This window comes from Erythranthe guttata, chromosome 1 (assembly GCF_056151865.1).
Source record: "Erythranthe guttata isolate IM_541 chromosome 1, IM_541, whole genome shotgun sequence".
NCBI lineage: Eukaryota > Viridiplantae > Streptophyta > Magnoliopsida > Lamiales > Phrymaceae > Erythranthe > Erythranthe guttata.
Window position 1 is genome coordinate 3641058 of NC_142533.1, and position 16149 is coordinate 3657206.

The window sequence follows — 16149 nt, forward strand, 5'->3', positions numbered from 1 at the left end:
TACACATAGCCCCTATCTTATCAACATAAGAAAGTAGCATCATTGTTAATTCAAGAAAGAAAAGAAAAGAAATCGAAATGGATAGCGCTTTACCTTGGGATTACAAGATGCTAATCGAAGAACTTACACAAGGGATGGAGAATGCTACGCAGCTCCGTCTTCGTTTGTGCGCAACATCCCCTTCTAAAGATCACGACTTTCTCGTGCAGACGATTTTATCGACTTTCGAGAAGGCTTTGCTGGCGCTGAGGTGGCGCGAATCTATTGGACAACCCCAGGTGGGCCCACCGACACCAACCGCACCCGATTCCTCCTCCGTATCTGTGGACACAAGTCCCAAAAGTGAGGATACGAAAAGGAATTTCGGAGATAATAAATCTAAGAAGAGGTATATTTCAAGATTCACGCGAAATCTTGAATTTCTTTTTAAAAACACTTTCGCAATCAAGAATTACCGACATTAACTAAAATTTGTTATTTTTTTCACAGAAAATTGCAGCCCACGTGGACAGAGAAAGTGAGGGTTGACTACGAAAACGGGCTCGATGGACCTAAAGAAGATGGCCATAATTGGAGGAAATACGGTCAGAAAGACATTTTGGGACATAAATATCCGAGGTTTGTTCGTTTTTTTCTCTTTCACTACATCTACACACACTCAGACACACACATAGAAGATATAATAACAGTGTATCTATTCTATTCTTGCAGAAGCTACTACCGATGCACATATCGAACGGCTAGAAATTGCTGGGCGACAAAGCAAGTGCAAAGATCGGACAAGGACCCCACTTTATTCGAGATAGTATACAAAGGAGTTCATGCGTGTAATGCATCTCACTGTCATCATCAAACAGAGCAAAAGAATAATCCGACACTTTCGGAATTTAAAGCTAACCTGAGAGTCGAAACGGAGGACTTGGGTGGTATCGAGGAGGTGGCAGCAGCGCCCCACTTCTCGTTTCCATCGGCATTTTACGATAACGACCTCGGCGAATATGAATATTCTCCGTTGTTCTATTCTCCAGCCACGTCAGCATCTAATTACTTCTCGTCCCATGCATCGACAACGAATTCTCCGATCGGAGGAACGGAATTCTCGATTGTTCCGCAAGATTTGGATCAGAATTTCCCATTCAGCAGCCTCGGGTTTTTCGTATGATTGAACATCAAAGTTCGTTAGAAGTGGTTTTTGCGACCACGGTTGATCATTAGAAACTTTAAATGTAGGGAGAGACATTCATTGTAGAAATATATAAATATATATATATATATATATATATATATATATATATATATATATATATATATATATATATGTATATATATATATATGTATATATATATATATATGTATATATATATATATATATATATATATATATATGTATGTGCCAATGCAAGTAATAATCGATCAGCAGCAAGTTCTGCAGTGTAGTTTACAAGAACAGACAGTGGTTTTAAAGCTTAAAGCACCAAGATTTGAGCACAATAACAAAGAATAACTATTTATACGAAAATTTGCAAAGTAACAAAAAATAAACGTAATAAAAGACCATGTATAATATAGCTTAAGGGGGATGAATATTTGGAAGAAGAAGATTCGATACAAACAAATAACAAAATAATACACGATACATGTAAGTTGCGAAATTGATAATTACAGAGTACCATAAGATCACAATTCATCAGCTAGGGTGATGGCCTTTTCTCCTCCTCTTCGACTCCAACGGAAGATTTTGACGTATTTACATTTTCGCCCTCGCATTTTCTAAGAGCCTCCAAAAGGCCTAAGACGATGAATATGTTGGTGAGTGTAAGAAGCGACTCGGCTCCACCGTGCAACCAGTCGACATTGGATAACGATGTTCCGTAGTGCACCTTTGCTGTTTAAAGAATCGAATTCCGAGTAGATATAAATAAGTTTGTTTACGTAAGAAGTAAAAACTGTCGTACAAATAGAAAAGTTACCGTAAATTCCTGCCGGTACTGCAATGATGGAGGCAATGCAGCATAGACAGATAAAGAAAGATAACGAAAGAGTTAGTATTATAGGATTAATGTTATGCTATGCCGATTAACGTTTGATAAGACGCGGAAAAACCGAACAGTAACACGACGAGTACGTGATTATGTTTAATCACATACCTAACTATGGACATCCTTAATTTTAAAGAGGAAGATAAACCAAATGACCAGTGGCGGAGGGGGCCATGGCCCCCCCACGACATTTCTCAAATCCCTATTATTTTATGTAGAAATATATTAAACAAAATCGTGTATAATAGCATCAATGGCCCTCCTAGAAATTCTTTTAATGCATTCGCCCCCGACCCCGGGCTTAAAATCATGGCTCCGCTAGTGCAAATGACCACTTCATTCACCCAATTAAATTAAAACAAATTCCACCCCATAAATCTTCAACACATCCAATTAAATTAAAATAAGCAAATTGAATCAAGAGAACAACACACACACACACACACACACACACACACACACACTGACACACACACAGAGAGAGAGAGAGAGCAACATACTTGTGGCACCGACAAAGGCGAGCAAGAAGTAAAATCCGAAGAGGGTGAGTTTGGGGGCGGAATTCGATTTGGTGAGAAAATACAAGAAACCCATATAAGGAAAGAGAGAGAATGCAAAAAGCTGGGATGCAATGCTCTGTGAATCAATGGTGGGCGACCATGGATCCACAGGGAATACAAACCCATTACAGACAAACCCTTTCCCATTTCTTCTACTGATTATTATTCTTCTTCTCCCATTACCTTCAAATTTCAGACGAATTGTTTCTCTGCTACAGCTCGAATAATTCGTCTGAAAAAAATGATCTTTACACGCGAGTGAAGAAACGTTGGGTAGATGCAGATGGGTCCTCAGCCATGGTTGAATTTGGACAAAGCTCGTCATCTTTTTTCACTTCTTTTCAGTTGTTTCTCTACATTACAGAGATGTGTTGAGCATTTAATTATTAATTATTAAATAAATAAATATATAAATGTTCATATCCATTCAAATTGAATGTGGAGCGTTACTTTTATTGGGCTTTTTTACCAGTGGGTTATAGGCCTTGTCTACGGGTTATAGGAAAATTATTAGCCCATAAGATAAAATCGGACCGAGTTTGGTCGGGACAAGCTACTGGGTCACAGTTAGTTCTAGGGCTGGAAAATAATCATCGCCTACCGAATACCACGGTATACTTATCAATCAATACCGAAAAATTACCGAAACTTCGGTAACCATTACATTTGGTACGGTATTAGTACCGTACCACTATTATACGGTACAGTAACGGTATTGTATTTCAGTACCATGGTAATACCTTTCCCTACCGCAAATTTGAATTTTATAAATTAATTAAATATATATTTATTTTATATTGGTTAATTAACTAAAATTAAAATTACTACATAAAATAAAAAGGTCAAAACTCAAAAAAGTTAAAATACAGTTCTTAAAAATTTATGAGACAATATTGAAGTTTAGTGCAACAAAAAAACGTACATCCCATTTGGTTTTCACTAAAATAGTAGGGCTGCAAATTGAGATCGAAAAAAAATTATGACTCTAGTAATCTTATTTTGCAAGGTTTGACTAAATCAATGAAGTTATAGTTTGATAAATATTGAAGGAGTTTTGAAAAATTGAATAAGAACATATAAATAGCCATTTTTCTTGTTTAAAGTGTTGTGTTTTTATAAAGATCGTCTTCAAAGTATAACAAATTAAAATTAACGGTAAGTACCATGTACCGATATACCGTATCGAAAGTAACGATATACCGAATATCGGTATACGCACTTATTGGTACGGTAACGGTATCGAATTTTTCAATACCATATAATTCGGTAGGTACACGGTATTTATCAAAATATTCGGCAACCGTACCGAAACCACCCCTAGTTAGTTCGGTTAAACCATTTTTTTTTAATTATTTAGAATCATTTGTATTGAATTTTTATTGTAAATAAAACATATTTTCTTCCACAAACATTAATTAATTACTCATTTCCAATTGAAACGTAGATCAAACCTACTTTTATTTGACACACACAACATATCAACACACTCATCGTGTTCCAATTTCAAAGTTTTTTATTTTGAATTAATTTTTTGTTCTTTTCAAATGGGCAGTAAAATGACGTCGTTTTAGCCATGTTAGTTTAATTCAAAAAATGCACATTTTTAGGTGAAAAAAAAAACCATTTTCACTAAGGTTCCCACATTACGACGTGACACGATTCTTTTATACTCGTCGAACTTTCAAGTGTATAACGGACAATACAATTTACTTGAATTAAAAAAAAAAATACTTATCATATGTTAAATTGGGATTTAAGTTGTAGGTGACAAAACAGCTTGCTCTTGCCAAACCCCATTTAAGTTAGATTGCCACAGCCTCACTAATCCATCCCCTCCTGTCGTAGCCAATGTCATTCCACTCATATCCCATTCCATCTCCCACACCTATTAACCGAACAATCTCGTTAAATAAATATATATATCTTTTCATACTTGCGATAAAATGTATATATATAAGGTTTCGGATTTTGGGTGATTTAAATATTAGATTACAAAAAGGGGGGGTGTTGAAATACCTCACTATCATGACCAGATAGCAATGCAACCATGTGCGCTGAAAGCCGACCATCTGGGTCGGGATTTGATCCTAGGTGCCAGATGGATATTCCCTTTTCAGTTGCAACAGCTATCAGTTCATACGGCCTGAAGGAAAAAAATATCCAATAATTTATAAAATCGTTGCAAAAGCAATTCATCTTCTTGATGTTTACTTCTCTCGGGTGCGCGAATCTTTTTTTTTTTAGAAGCACGGAGGCTTCACAGTCGTGAATTCAAAAAGCAATAGAAAGAGACACGAGGGAGAATGAAATATATGTCGATACCTTCCTATGTTTGGTGCCCAAGCAACTGCGTAAATCTGGTCATTATTATCCTCGGGCAAAGAAAGTTCTGCAACGGGAAGCCATCTCTGATGATCAAGATCAAACTCCCAAACCTGTTCAAAAATAAAGTATTGTTAAATCCCAAATGTGCATTCGGAGATTTACGATCAAAGAAGCGAACTAGATTTCAATTGGTAATACAACAGCTGTCACCGTTGAAAAATAACAGATGCCTAGTACCTTGGGAGAATTTAGTGGTGAAGTATTTGAACTAAAGCCCAAAACAAAGCTTAATTGCTGGTGTTCACTTCTTTGTGGGTTCCACGAGATGGATGCAGACTGGCAGGAAACATTCCCAAACTTGGACACTAAATCAATCACATTCTGAAATTCAGCCTGCAAAAATAGAAATGCCGAATTAGATAAATTACCGAAAAATAAATAACATTTATAAGTTATACATAGATGAGAAGATACATGCTTATAGTATAGTAGTTGGAAAAAAAATTAGGAGATTAATTTTGTAAGATTGACAAACAAAATGTTGGGTTCTTAATACTCTAAAAAACTTAAAGAGATCATAACTTAATTCTAAGGCTTCGCAGATTCCTTTAGTTTGACCACGTAAACTATAAAATTGCAAACCCCATCTTATAAGCTCCATTTTCTTATTTCACCAAAACATAAATTCCAGAATCATCTTATAAATTGTAGAAAACAGTATAGATATGATCTAGTCCCCAAAACGTTTATGTGATTGACATGTATAGTTAAATAAAATGGAATGTTGCCAGCAAAACAATACTTTATGTGATATAAAATTCAGATAGTGACAAATTGAACACCTGAAGTTGCCATTTCTCCAGTTCAAGCGTATCTAGCAGCTCGTAGATTTTTATTTGTCCATCTGAATATGCAGCAACCTGTAGATGAAATAATCACCAAAATGTATTATGCTTAGCTAATCACAGCATTTCAGGATAATGCAATAAATGCATTACTTGTCAAATTTATAAGAGGTCATTTACTGATAGCTACTTACTAGAATAGTACAGAAATTTTTCACTTGCAACCATTGAGTGATAATGGAAACACAACCAAGCAGACAAGCAAGAAATCTCTTTAAGATAAACACAGAAAGGCAGACAAAGATTTGTTCCTCACCATTGCTATGCGTTGGAAATATTTTATTTATTGTCAATTTAAAGATTTATGCCCACTTAAACATAAAAAGGAAAAGGCGTAAATAAATATAGTCAGACCACAGCAAAAACACCATTCTTTCTGTTTCTGTAAGATCGTTTAATTCATGATTTTATGTACCTCATTGTTGACTTGCAGAACTTACTCAGGCACTACAAGGTGTTGCAATACAAGGTTCAATTTAGGAAGATTATATCAGGTAACATCATAACTCCCAGATGCTCCCCTTCTTTTCTTCCAGACATCTAGCTTAACAAATAACATTCCGTTGTTCCTTCCACAAATATAACATGGGTGTTTATCAAATTAAGTTGCGTTGGTATTCATTTTTCACAATTTTGAGATATTTTACCCTCTTGCCAATACTATTGCATTGATTCCAGAAAATGGCCTACGTAGCTTTTCAAAATTGAATGTACTATTTGCAATTCAACCTTTTGTCAAAAGATAGAAATTTCCAGCACAAGTTAGTCTAGTATTTCTCTTAATCTCTGCTTTTACATGATTTCCAAGGAAGGAAAGTTATTGACTCTGTCATAAAGAAATGAACAGAAGTACACAAATTATAAACTATAATCAGTTGCACCGAGATTGCCAGTTCTATCGAAGCAAGTAATAAGAAGACTAACCAATTTCAGACAAGTCTGACTGCCTCCAAATTGAATATCTAGAACTTGACTTGTGTTCCTATCGAACGACTTGCACATCTTCCAGTGATGCCCCTCAGTATCTAGAGCATAACAAAACAAATTACAATATTTAGCCCCGTAGAAACACAAACATGCTACCCAAAGATCCGAAACAGGATAACACGAGTAATAGAAATCAAAATCCAACTTCGAGAAACAGTGACTACAGTCGAGAATTTCAACGATCACTAGCAACAAAAATCTGGATTCCGTCAAAGATAAGCGAGAAACAACAAAATTCGCCGAATTAGAGATTTATTCATTCGCAAGTTCACTCAATTCCTTTAATTATTTTTCGATTTCAGGGCAAAATTAGTGTAAAAAAACACTAACTGAAAATCCACTAACAACCTTCTTTGATGACCTCCTCCCACAACGACAAAGCTCCATCAGCACTAACACAAGCAACCGCATCTCCGTATTGCGGTGGAACCCACACAATTTTCAAAATGCCGCTCTCCTGGACCTAAATCGTACAAACACCACATCACACTTACACCCATCAGAAATAACAGTAATTCCTCAGATGCTACATTACATGAAATAAGCTCATATATTTTTTTCCAAAATCCACATTGCGCCGGGATTATAACTAGAAAGGCGAAATGCAAAACCTTAACTAATAACCCTAATCTAGAGAGAGAAAGTGATTAGCGGACCTTAAATCTGGAAGTACAATTGAAGGTTGAAGAAGATGGATCCGTAGAATCGTAAATGGCCAATGAACCATCAGCAAGTCCTGCAGCCAATCTCTGGCCACTGTAATTCCAAGCTGTGCATCTCGTTCCTTTGTCGAGTTTCAGAATTGGCTTATCCATCTCTGTGTTTACCTAGCTAGCTATCGGCAGGTTTAATACATACATATGCTTTTGTATATATCGATCGATGCTTGGTTCTCATGGAGACGAGCACACCATCACTGGAGTGTACTGTATTTCTAAAACCCTAATTCAATATGGGGTTTCTATTGAATTGCTTAGGCGGTAATATGAATTTGTTCGGGTATGGGCTTCTGGATAGTTTAACCCGGCCCGCTTATGATCACGGGCCTTGTGAACAAATGAAAACTTATGCCAACGTCTAGCAAAATTATATTTCAATGAAGCCCAAATAATAGTATGATTACAAACGGTGTAAATGAGTTGACTCGACTCAACAAAAATTTTGTGAGTTCAAGCTCGATAAATACGAGCTCGAGCTCAAACTCATTGATTAGACGAGTTTTGACCTCAATTTTATTAATTCACAAGCCTCATGAGCCGACTTATGATTTTGTTTCCCCTAATTTTAAGCATATACATATAATTAAAATATGGGAAAATTGCACATCACCTCCTTTAAATTTCTATTTTTTGCACTTTACCCTCTCACAATTTTTAAAAGTGAATGTCCCCCTTCAAAATGTTATTTTTGTTGCACATTGCCCCGATAGCAAAACTCCGATGGATTATTCATAGGACTTGAGCATTTTATTGCACTTCGCCCTTAAAATGTTATTTTTGTTACACGTTATCCCTTAAAAATACTATTTTTTTCACGTTGCACCTTTAAAATGTTAATTTTGTTGCACAATGCCCTCCAAAAATTAGCTTCTGGGACAAAGTGCAACTAAAATAATATTTCAAAGGGGGAGGAGTATCTTTTTTTGAATTTTTGGAGGGGAAAATGCATAAGTGAGAATTTTATATGGGGTAAGTGCATTTTGTCCTTAAAATATTATTATTAATAATAAATATTATTTGTGTGTGTATACATTAGGATATAAAGATAGAAGTTAAGCTACAAATATAATAGAATAGAAAATATATTGAAATTATAATCAATGATTCAATATACAACAAGTAGATTTTCTTGCATGCATTGTTATTACCAAATACTAAATACTACTAAGGATGCTCCATCCATTTTTTAGCCACGTTGGCAAGAGTTTGAGTGGAAGATCCATCTTGGCTCAATGCTCTAGTTGCACCTTCCTTAAGATTCCACATTCTCTTCCTCAACACTTCCCCTTCTTCTCCTTCAATCAAATCCCTCGCTAGTCTCGATATCTGCTCGCGACCCACAATTCCGTTTTCGCCCTCCGTAACCCTAATCGCCACCTTCAAACCCTCGGACAGCAGAACGGCGTTCATCTTCTGCTCGGCGTACAACGGCCAAGCAATGAGAGGGACGCCGTTGACTATGCTCTCCAGAGTCGAATTCCACCCACAGTGCGTCAGGAATCCACCCACCGCCACGTGGGCCAAAATCTCAACTTGTGGGGCCCACTTCGACGGCAAGACAAAACCCTTCTCTTTATTATTATTATTATTAGTCGTCCACTCGGTCAATTCGGCACATTGATCATATTCGTCGTCGTGGTGGCTTGATCGGGTCCGACAATCGCGTGGGGTTTTCGCTACTAGTAGAAATCTTTGCTCGCTCATTCGCAAACCCGAAACCAATTCGTTCAATTGATCTCTCGATAAAGTTCCCTCGCTTCCAAACGAGACGTATAAAACCGAACAGAGCGGTTGCTTATCCAACCACTCCAAACATTTCAACCCGTCTTTGATATTTTTCGAACCGGGTCGGATCAACGGTCCAATCGGGTAAATCGGCGGCATCCGATTATTCTGATCTAATGCATTGAAAGTATCCGGTTCGAGGTCAAAGAAGGAGTTGACCAAGATTCCGTCAGCTAATCTGTATTTCCTGCACATTTCAACACAGCCTTTGTAGGCGTCGGTTTTCCTGTCTTGGGTCGGATCCATGAAGTCCGACCCGCGAACCGGTACCAGACCGGGTAGCTTCAGCGGTTCGGGTAAGTCTCTGTACTGGTCGCAAGTGGACGATTCGTGTAGCTCCGGCAAGTGCAGACTGAAAGACAGAGTCATCGCGGTGGAGGTGAAGAAAAGATACGCCGGAATATCCAGTTCCTTGGCCACGTCTAATGTGAATATGCCGAAGAGATCGGCGACGAAGGCGGAGATCCGGCGAGTGGGTATCGACTCTTTCAGATCGGTCAGTGCTTTGCGGAGGGATGGACCGGATCGGATTGTGGAGAGCACGACCCGGGATTCGGCGGTGATGTCGCCGGCGATATCTGGCGGCGGAGGAAGGAGAATTGAGTTTGTAGGGTTTGGTAGGGTTTGGAGAAGGGTTTGTAGTTGGGTTTTGGTGGATGAAACGCCGTCGTCGAGGATGATGAAAGTGACGGAGAAACTGTGGAGGTGGACGAGTTTCCGGGCTAACTCGGTGAGTGGAATCAGGTGACCCATTCCTGGTGTGAGCAGCATAGCTATGTGAGCTTGCTGTGGAGCTTCCATGGCGGATTTCTGATGAGAGAATATTGTGAGATACAAAAAGTTGTATTTATTTAATTTTATTGCACAGCAACTCCAATAAAAAAAAAAATTGGAGGAAACTGTTCAAAAAAAATTTGTGGAGGGACCTAACACTAATTAGCCACAAAATTTGTAAAAAGAAATTTGTTTTTTTTTTTCTCTTCCTATTTTTAGGGGTGAAGTGTACAAAACATCTAGAAGGCCCTTATTATTATGGGAGTGTGAAACTGTCATTTCATCTAGAAGGTTCGCAAAAAGGATAGAGTTGAGTGCGTGCAAGCTTTGACACACTTGCTAAGTTAATCTAATATTACCATATTTTGTTATTTTTACTTTATTTTGGGAAAATATCGTAATTTTCACTTCTTAATACATGGTTACAAAGTAGTTGTAATTATCCAAACATAAGAGGCTATTTTATAATTTAACCTTATCTCAAAGGGTGACCGTAATTTACCCAAAATAAATAGATGTTTGCTTACGAAGTTCTTGTCCTGAATTTCAGGAAGTTGAATAATCTCATACATGCTATGATGATGGTTTGTGATCAAATATTTAAATTCCAATTTGTTTTGTGGCCAAATGTTAATTTCAAACAAAAGTGGATGGTGTTTGGAATAAATGAAATTAAGGGATTTTGTTCCCTTCCAGTTTCTTACAATAAATCATGCATGGAGATGGGAGTGACGAAATACTGAAACTGCCCGAATTTCTCTCGAACCACCCGTTTATTTGAACCTACATCTCGTAAATTTTACCACGTATAATCTCAATTACCCATTTTTTACACACATTCACATGTATATGTGTGTGGGCGTGTGTAGATCGATGATATAAAACTACGCGGTGTAGAATCTACGGTATTTAATTATACATTGAAAAAAGAATTTTCGATTCTCGTCACATTGCAAATTTCTCTATACATCATTAGCATGCATATAACATAACAAGATGTTACACAAATGTGTTGCACATAATTCGGGATGCTAAACACTCGATCAACATACGATAGTTATCTTACCTCAATCAACCATCTCTGCATATTTTCTCGAGATTGCTTCTGCAAAGTACTAACGAACTTTACAAGTGTAAAAAAAGACAAAAATGCCCCCACTTCGAGAAGCTTCGTTCATTCACTCAATCAACCACATCACTGCTAAAAAGCTTGAACTCTTTAGCATCTTGAACCAGCTTCCTAATTGACGAAAATGCCCCCAAGATACCGACACACGTGAACACGACTATTATCGAGTTGTTGACCCAATATGCGAGTGAAGACTTTTTGGGCTTATGTGTTATGTTATAAAGAAGCATCGGAAGTACAAAATCGAGAGGGATAAATCCAATAGCTCCCACAACGGCACTTATATCTCCAAAGAAAGGCAGCATCGCAGCAAAGAACCCACAAACAATCACGTATAACGAGCGGAGAATTATCCTCGGAATCAAGTTTCTCTTGGAGAATATTCCCTTGCTTGCATCAGCCGATTTCCTCTCCATTATCTCGTAGGCCACTTGAGAATAGACCTAGTAGTTTAACACGGCCGAGATTTAATTTTTTGAATAATGAATTAAGAATATATGGAAATTATTATATATATATATATATATATATATATATATATATATATATATATATATGATGTTTCTTACTAGGCCAATGGCGAAGAGTTGGAGGAGAACGAATACAATTGCGGGGCCCACAAGCCATACGGGGGCCAAGGGGGGGCCCTCGTCGGGCATTAAGCTATTGAGAATATTCGAATTGGATTTATTACCAAAAACCCAATATCCGGAAACTGCAGCGGAGTAGAAAGTCAAGAAAATTACTGCGTAACACATTATAAGGCCTTTCACCATCTTTCCGGCAGCTGGTGGAGCAAGTGTCGCCTACGTTGGTCGAGAAGGAAATATTACACTATTGTCCTTGTTCTTTGTCGAGAAAAAAAAACTTTGGTTTTTACGGAAATTTAAATATACCTGTATTTCGGGTAGTATACCATTCCCGTAAATCGAAGCTATTATAGATATGGAAGTGAATGCGCTGAATACCCTCGACGAAGCTGCAGATTCTAAAGAATAGTCCCTTGGTGGTGCATTTTTTGAGGCGCCTGTGTATCGCACGGCAAATAGTAAAGTTCGCAATAACGACGCATATGCAATAAAATAATTACACGATTCATATATCAAGATTCCATCTTTCTTTTCACTTAATAGGGCGAAATTTCAAGAAACGGGACTAAGTATACCTGCATTAATGCAAGCGGCGACCACGATAAAAGTGTAGGCCAAGCTGAGAACCAGCGACCCCAAATTAATGTGCCTGAGGGAATGGAAGCTCGGAAATTGAGACAAAAGTATCATAATTACTGTCACCATTGCTATGAAGTGATATAGTTTCAGCGCTCCGTTTTCGAACAGGTTAGAATACATGATCTGTACTGCCCACAAAGACAAAAAGAAATAAATAAATAAATAACATCAGAATGAACGGAATAAAAGTGAAAACGGGGTTGCCCCGACAGAAAATAAAAAAAAAAAAAAAAAAAAAAAAAAAAAAGCAGCAAAATAGAGATGCCAATATTGCTATACCTGGAGGCATTGCCCTGCAAGCAGAATAGCTCCGATACTGATGCCGGTATTTATTGCCGTTTGAATGAATATCACAAAATAGAACATCCATCCAGAACCTATTACAAGTCAATGCATAAAGTCAACTCAAAATTCAGTTTACATGAAAAAAAAGTACGAGTTGAAAGGGGTCTATTAATCGGAAAATCTGCTGTAGCGATTTACAGGTAGCTAGTATAAAAGATCCATACATCCTATTCATACCAATTGTGTGCTCCGACGCGATATTAAAACACCGAAAAAACATTATCCGTGACAACACATTGCATGGAAAAATCATCTGAACCACTAAGGCCTCGTTTGGTTGCCAAGATAAGATTAGCCAAGATAAGATTAAATAATGTAATGAAACCCAATTATTTTATCGGACCTCTCGACGTCCAACAAAAAGAAAAGTACCCTAAAAGGCAAGATAAGCCATGATAACATAATTTTCGCGGGTCGACCCGGCAATTTATTGAGGATACCAAACATCAAGTTGAGTCCAACTATTTAGTTAATCATGGCTTATCTTGGCAACCAAACGGGGCCTAATACTACACAATAATATGGTTTTCGTTTTCTAATTATCAGTGACCTAATCCCTCTCTCTCTCTCTCTCTCTCTCTCTCTCTCTCTCTCTCTCTCTCTCTCTCTCTCTCTCTCTCTCTCTCTCTCTCTCTCTCTCTCTCTCTCTCTCTCTCTCTCTCTCTCTCTCTCTCTCTCTCTCTCTCTCTCTCTCTCTCTCTCTCTCTCTCTCTCTCTCTCTCTCTCTCTCTCTCTCTCTCTCTCTCTCTCTCTCTCTCTCTCTCTCTCTCTCTCTCTCTCTCTCTCTCTCTCTCTCTCTCTCTCTCTCTCTCTCTCTCTCTCTCTCTCTCTCTCTCTCTCTCTCTCTCTCTCTCTCTCTCTCTCTAACGCATCGAAAAGTACGAACAGTTGTCGAGATGGATGTGAATGCAAGTTGCGGAAGAGCCATTTCTTTCATTAAACTAAAGCAAAACAAAGTCAAAAACACATAAAAATTACTCACTTCTAACAAAAACAGTGACAGAAAAACTGCAACCTCATTAACAAAGACTAGAAAACATAACATCATTAATTAATGCCTGAAAATTAGGTAATTAGTAATAAACTATATATTATGAGAGAAGAAAAACCCCTACCCAATACGTCGGCAGCGAGTTCACGGAATCGTATGTGGCGGCGTCCAGCCTTCTCGCAGTGGTCCAGCACCAAAGACATGAGATAGTAAGAGTAGAAGGTCACAACCCCCATAGCCGTTAAGCAGAGAAACCCTACCCACCACCCCAGCCCCCGGAAAGCGTACGGCAGCGTCAGTATTGTGGGCCCCACAATCGCCGTCGTCAAATGAAACCCCGCATGGTACCATTTCCCTGCACACACAGTCACACACACACGAATTCGAATTTTTTTAATGGATCTAGGTTAAAATTGGGGTTTCGATTTTAGGGGCGGAGGAGGGAAGAAAAAAGAATAAAAATTGAACCTTTACCTTTGGATTCGAGGACAAAAGCTGCGCCGGCGTCCTCTTCGCGGTTGATTTCGTGGAAGGGGCTGTTTGGGGCGGCAGCCACCTCCGCCATTGATTCTTCTTCTGTCAGCGCAGAAACATTTGTCAGATTAATGCAGAGATGAAAACGAAGAAAAATGAAAGATATGGCGTGAAGGAAGAGGATTTGCCGCCAAATTATACGTGCGGGAAACAAAGATTGCTGTAAATGTGCATGAAATTTATATTTTCTTTTTTTTACCGTTTAGCTTTTTGTTTATGATCTTTCTCGTACCATTCAAGATTGGAAAGAACAAATGCAATTACAGGCTGTCAAGATTAAATATACAGTATACCTAATTTTTTTTAATTTTTTTATTAATGTAAATATATAATAAAATATTAGTCAAATGTAATTTTTTACAGATGATACTAATTATGATGGAATTCTTTATAACTTTGACTTTGGATATAACCGGAATAATCTGATTTAGTCTACATAATGTGTTTAATATAAGTTTAAATGGTAAGTTAAGGTGACCGCATAAGGTAAAATCAAATTAAAAAAAAAAAATCATATTTAAATAATAACTATAATTATCACCTGTAAATTTTCGTATACGTTCATTCTTATAGTATTAAATTCTATAGAGTCCTCTAGATTTCGTGATATGTTCTCTAATCTGTACTCGTGTTGTGTAAAAATGCAATTTCAATGCACCACAATCAATCTGATATTATATTATCATCTTGTTTAAAAACGTGGAGCTCGAATGAGAGGAAACGAGTACAAACTGAAGAATATTTCACATAATCTAAAAGATTTCACTAATTTTGGCATTACAAAGATGCGCGTGTAAGAAGATTCATAATTTGACTTTACCTCAGACTGGCGTAATTTACTCAAGTTTATAAATTGCATTGACACTACAACAATTTTCAATAATAATGAAAACTAAAAAGAACAAGTAAATCAAAATCATGCACAATGTAACATTATAAATGTTTATCCAACATCAATGTTGGCACCACTACATGTTAATTAATTAATTATGTCGTTTTTAACTATGCTTAATGCGAGTCTTTTTTCTATATAGTGCTGGCCACATTGCACAAAGTGTTGGCCTTAATAATAAATAATTAAACGTGGCAAATGAACTCCCATTTGCCCACTTGGTTTCGACACGTAAGCAATTTTTCTATTTTTCATATTCTCTATAGATAGACAAGTGTATGAACACTAAAATAAAAATTGAATTTTTGTGCTAAAGGATCAAAAAAAATAAAGTGATTTTATTTTGGAATTTTGTTTTCTTTAAAACTTCTCACTCAATCCAAATTACTCAGTGGAAGTGCAGAAAAGGAAGGGATGTAAAAAACATCATTACTATTTTTTTTCAGTGCGTCATTTAAGCAAACAGCTTGTACGCACTAATGGCGGAAGCTATATTTCGTCTGATTTTCATCATTTTCAATTAATTTTCCTCAAATCTAGCTTACCTAATTTTCTTCATTTTCCGCATGAATTATATGAAATTACAGACAAGATTATTACACAAAATAAATAGGGACTTGCTGCGATTCGAAATTACCTCATCAGGAAAAAGAAATTGAAGTATAATATAATTAATTACCTGGTAGAACAAGGGCTAATTCCTCTTGGTTTGGCATTTCTTCCACTTCCCTTCTTCCACAAAAACACTACGAATCAGAATAAATCCACTGTTTTTTTTAGAGAGAGAAAATTGAAGAAAGGGGTTCAAATTTAATGGAAGTGGTGATGAGAGAGAAAAAAGAACAGAGGGCGTCAAAGTTTGACCCTTCAACACCTCCTTTTTGAGATGTATTTTATGCTACACAATTTGTAATTTTTTAAAGATTTTATATTA

At 37.1% G+C, this 16149-nt stretch overlaps 4 protein-coding genes, 1 non-coding gene and 1 pseudogene across 7 annotated transcripts; 1 reads left to right on the forward strand and 5 right to left on the reverse strand.

The window, feature by feature from the left end:
- The first annotated feature begins 33 nt into the window (after positions 1-33).
- LOC105973767 (putative WRKY transcription factor 53) lies at positions 34-1252 on the forward strand. The gene is made up of 3 exons (XM_012998812.2): positions 34-388; positions 490-618; positions 712-1252. The coding sequence occupies exons 1-3, from the start codon at positions 78-80 to the stop codon at positions 1160-1162; spliced, it is 891 nt and encodes a 296-aa protein (XP_012854266.1). The 5' UTR covers positions 34-77; the 3' UTR covers positions 1163-1252.
- A 289-nt stretch (positions 1253-1541) lies between these two features.
- On the reverse strand, positions 1542-2994 carry LOC105973669 (uncharacterized). The gene is made up of 3 exons (XM_012998702.2): positions 2541-2994; positions 1972-1989; positions 1542-1886 (listed from the first exon to the last, which is right to left on the reverse strand). The coding sequence occupies exons 1-3, from the start codon at positions 2923-2925 to the stop codon at positions 1693-1695; spliced, it is 597 nt and encodes a 198-aa protein (XP_012854156.1). The 5' UTR covers positions 2926-2994; the 3' UTR covers positions 1542-1692.
- Positions 2995-4200: 1206 nt separating this feature from the next.
- On the reverse strand, positions 4201-7780 carry SEH1H (Transducin/WD40 repeat-like superfamily protein). Its single transcript, XM_012998828.2, has 8 exons — positions 7474-7780; positions 7166-7280; positions 6755-6855; positions 5768-5845; positions 5163-5318; positions 4923-5035; positions 4617-4743; positions 4201-4485 (listed from the first exon to the last, which is right to left on the reverse strand). The coding sequence occupies exons 1-8, from the start codon at positions 7630-7632 to the stop codon at positions 4354-4356; spliced, it is 981 nt and encodes a 326-aa protein (XP_012854282.2). The 5' UTR covers positions 7633-7780; the 3' UTR covers positions 4201-4353.
- LOC148772612 (small nucleolar RNA snoR104) lies at positions 6236-6352 on the reverse strand. The gene has a single exon (XR_016033014.1). It is a non-coding gene; the product is annotated as a small nucleolar RNA snoR104 (small nucleolar RNA).
- Positions 7781-8602: 822 nt separating the features above from the next.
- LOC148772613 (UDP-glycosyltransferase 72B1 pseudogene) lies at positions 8603-10193 on the reverse strand (annotated as a pseudogene). The gene has a single exon (XR_016030984.1). The product of XR_016030984.1 is annotated as a UDP-glycosyltransferase 72B1 pseudogene (transcript).
- Positions 10194-10989: 796 nt separating this feature from the next.
- On the reverse strand, positions 10990-16142 carry LOC105973752 (Transmembrane amino acid transporter family protein). Of its 2 annotated transcripts, none has more exons than XM_012998791.2 (8): positions 15895-16142; positions 14264-14365; positions 13914-14144; positions 12733-12830; positions 12390-12576; positions 12121-12251; positions 11794-12030; positions 10990-11667 (listed from the first exon to the last, which is right to left on the reverse strand). In XM_012998791.2, the coding sequence occupies exons 1-8, from the start codon at positions 15929-15931 to the stop codon at positions 11278-11280; spliced, it is 1413 nt and encodes a 470-aa protein (XP_012854245.1). In that variant the 5' UTR covers positions 15932-16142; the 3' UTR covers positions 10990-11277. The 2 variants fall into 2 exon arrangements, with proteins under 2 accessions (XP_012854245.1, XP_012854246.1); XM_012998792.2 differs by lacking the exon at positions 15895-16142 and adding an exon at positions 14523-14656.
- Between the last annotated feature and the right edge of the window lie 7 nt (positions 16143-16149).